The 3,966-nt window shown below is 32.3% G+C and overlaps 1 protein-coding gene across 1 annotated transcript; it reads left to right on the forward strand.

Annotated features, from left to right (window-relative positions):
* Positions 1–979: 979 nt before the first annotated feature.
* Positions 980–2,254, forward strand: LOC120117067 (myb-related protein 306-like). Its single transcript, XM_039137433.1, has 3 exons — positions 980–1,165; positions 1,326–1,455; positions 1,553–2,254. The coding sequence occupies exons 1-3, from the start codon at positions 1,033–1,035 to the stop codon at positions 2,235–2,237; spliced, it is 948 nt and encodes a 315-aa protein (XP_038993364.1). The 5' UTR covers positions 980–1,032; the 3' UTR covers positions 2,238–2,254.
* Positions 2,255–3,966: the final 1,712 nt, after the last annotated feature.

A 3,966-nucleotide genomic window follows, 5' to 3' on the forward strand; every position in this document is an offset into this window, starting at 1 on the left:
TGAAAATTTATTATTACTAATAGGGTAAATTATATGTTTAGTACTTAAAACTATTATTTTTGTTCCGTTTTGATATCTAAACTTTATTATATTTTTTCAAAATCATACCTAACGTTTCATTTTGGTATGTACGACACCATTAAGAACTTAACGGTGATGTTGACATGTCACCATAAGATAATGTCATACCATCATTGAAAAAAAATACCCCCTCAGCAATTCTATTAATTTTCTAACGGCGGGTGTGTCAAATTGAAACTTAAACTAAAAGTTAGATATGATTTTAATAAGAATAAAGTTTAGATAGCAAAATGAAACAAAAGTAATAGTTTAGATACTAAAGATATAATTTAGCCTTAATAATAATAAGGGAGTGAAAGGAGGGTCAGATGCGGTGAGCATAGGTGCAAATAAACAGTCTAAAAGCACAGGGTGACTTTTGATAAGCAAAGAGGGGAATGTATAAGCTAGGAAACATTATTATTTTTTTAACATTTTCGATAAAGTTATATTTAAAATATTATTTTTTTTATAAAAAATGTTAATATTAAGAATTATCTAAAATATTTAATATTTTCGATAAAGTGCTATTTAAAATAATTTTTTTTACTGAAAATATTAATATTGAGTTATACCAAAAATTAATTAGCGAAAATAATATTTTAAATAATAATTTATCAAAAATATTAAAATAATAATAATATTTATTTAACCGTATATTAAGATTGCTACAACAACATAAATACCCGCCAAGAGTAAATGCTGCTTGACTCTTATTTTGTGCTGCCTATGCAAAATCCACCCCTTTACCTCATCACTCAGTCAGCGTAAAGACCTTTTTCTGTATATATAAACAAAACAAACCTCTTGCCTTCCCTCAGGCCATTAGACAAAAAAGAACGGGGGGGGGGGGTGAACCCAGATTTCAAGCTCTAGCTATACCTATAATTCTCACTCTCTAGCTCTATTTGGACAATCAGAAACCCTGTATTCTTCTTCCTCAAGTTGTGTTAAACTTTGAGGTTAAGAGATATGGGTAGACCACCTTGCTGTGACAAAATCGGTGTGAAGAAGGGACCATGGACTCCTGAAGAAGACATCATATTGGTCTCTTATATTCAAGAACACGGTCCTGGAAACTGGAGATCAGTTCCCACTAATACTGGTATCTACTTATCACTTCTCTTTCTCTTTTGTTAGTTGGTTCCATTAAATAGGTGCAATAAATATACATGCATCTCTGAAAAGAGAACCATTAAATTTCATCTTGGATTCTTCCAATTTCTCTCCTTTCGGATTTGTGAGTTTTGTTGTTCATTTTTCAGGTTTGCTTAGATGCAGCAAAAGTTGCAGGCTTCGATGGACTAACTATCTTCGTCCTGGTATCAAACGTGGTAATTTCACTGAACAAGATGAAAAGATGATCATCCATCTCCAAGCTCTTTTAGGAAATAGGTTAGATATTGTTGCTTTGATATATTATGTTGGTAATCGCGATAAATTTATTTAGGCTAATAATTAAAATTTTCTGGTTTTTGTTTCTTGGGTGCAGATGGGCTGCCATAGCTTCATACCTTCCTCAGAGAACAGATAATGACATAAAGAACTATTGGAACACCCATTTGAAGAACAAGCTGAAAAAGCTTCAAACAGGCGTTGATGGCCAAAACGAAGATGGGTTTTCAAACAGATATCAAACAGATATCAAGATGGCTAAACAAGCTTTTTCTGAGGCTTTATCGATCGATAAACCGAACTCGATGGAGTCGGTCGAGTTCAAGCACACTCATCCTTACTTGAGTACCATACAGTCTCAATCACAGTCATCTATTTACGCATTGAGTGCCAAGAACATATCACGGATGCTCCAGACCTGGATGAAAAATCCACCCAAGACGGCAGCTCACCGAGCGAATTCAGCAGAAACCATGACCCAGAATTCCAGTTGCAGTACCGATGGAGGAGCCTTGTTCAGCGAAGCGACGCCCGAGGGTTTCGATTCGTTCTTCTTCAACTCGTCTAACTCGGACAACGTTTCTCACGAATCCGTGTCGGTGAGTAACGCGAATTTGACACCGGAGAACAGCGTGTTCCAAGACGAAAGCAAGCCCCATTTTGGGGATCAAGTGCCGCTGAGATTGATAGAAAAATGGCTGTTGGATGATGGTTTGGCTCAGGATCATGATGAAGAAGACCTAATTAGCATGCCTTTAGAGGATACTGCTGGTTTGTTTTGAAAAAGAAAAAGAAAAAGAAGCAATGGAAAAATATCGTATACAAGTTTAAATTAGGGTTTCTTTTCTTTTTTTTTTTTCAATTAGGTTTTCTTATAGTGTATAACCAGAAAGATAACGCCCTCTTCTGGAACAAGAAGCAAGAATCAAGAAATGTGAATTACAAGTATATTGTCTATCTGTCTACGTTATTATATGTACTGGTTCATAATAAATTAGAAATACCTAAATACAAAATCACCAATTAACATGGAATTTATTATTGTTGTTGTTGTTGCAGCACTTTAATTATGTATTCAATGTTAGAAACACAAAGCATGGAATTTTCTCATATTGAATAGGAAAATGCTTCTTCTAGTTGAGTATTTATGTAGCTTTTGTTTTCTTTGCTTGTTGATTTGTTGAAGACATGTTCTTCATATCATATGTGCGTTGCTAGCCCGGTACATGACTTATACTTACATACTAATTATGTGTCTTTCACATACATCACGATCGTATAATTTTTATAAAAAAAACAATCGAGATAATTTTTCTAAAAGTTTTAGGTTGTATTCGATTTGGTATTTTAGTAATTTAAGAGACTGTTATTGAAATTATAACACCGTTTTAACCGTTAATTTTCAACAATCCCTATGATTTTGCATTGATTATTTCGACGGTTTTAAACAACTAATTTAGAGCAAAATTAAAGTGATTGACAGATAATCCATTAATTATATTTAATATAATATTTTCTTGATGTTTTTAACTCTCCTCCAGTCTATAAATACAGAGTGTTTTTTTTTTTTTTGTTCATTTCATATCGCTCAAAATATAATTCTCTCTATTTACTTTCATCTTCGAGTTCTTTTATTATTATTTTTATCTCTCCAAAAGTTTCTCTTGGCCGAAATTTATGAGACAATGTACGGAGTTGACCTAAGATGATGATGGGTCGGTCTAAGTGCATAATTAAACTCATGAGGCAAGTTGGATGTCGTTGGGAGAGATTTAGGTTCATTTAGGGTAAATGTGGAAGGACCAAAATGATAAATAACCCATTTAAAATAGACTGATTTTCTGCACCGTGCATGGGAAAGCTTAGGTAAAAGCTTCTTCCCACACTACTTATTCTTCCATTCTTATTTCTCTGACTTTTCACCCAAAGCACTATAAAATTTAAATAAACCAACTTTGTATTGTATTAGTAGGATTTAAGGTTAAAAAGGTAAGAATCGTTTTTAGAAATTTTCGGGCTTCAAAATGAGATCAATATAAGTACTCATTTAATAAGTATAGAGCAAGAAAAGAGTTTTAAGAGGGTTTTTAGTCTTGAAGCTAAACTAAGAGTAAATTAGGGGAAATTAGCCTATGAACATCTATTGGTGTTTTAAGGTAATGTACTCGTAATTTTACTGTGTATCACGAACTTAGTAAATATGATACTTTGTGTGCCGTATGTTGGTTATTAAGTGCTTGTATATCAAGAATGTTTGGTGAGCACACATCCTTCTTATCCCATTGAACATCCATCTTATCATTAAATATGCTTAGTTTCTAATTATTTATTCTGTATAAAACATTTTTAACAGTTAAATTATATAAATAAATATAGTATTCTATATTGATATGATAAATATATTCTATTGATTAAAAACTTCATGTATACGATAAATATAATTATATCAATAATTTCATTAAAAAAATCGTCAAAATCATGACGTTGAAACCTCAATTAAAAGTAATGGTG

This window comes from Hibiscus syriacus, unplaced genomic scaffold (genome assembly GCF_006381635.1).
Source record: "Hibiscus syriacus cultivar Baekdansim isolate YM2019G1 unplaced genomic scaffold, ASM638163v2 tig00000061_pilon, whole genome shotgun sequence".
Lineage (NCBI taxonomy): Eukaryota > Viridiplantae > Streptophyta > Magnoliopsida > Malvales > Malvaceae > Hibiscus > Hibiscus syriacus.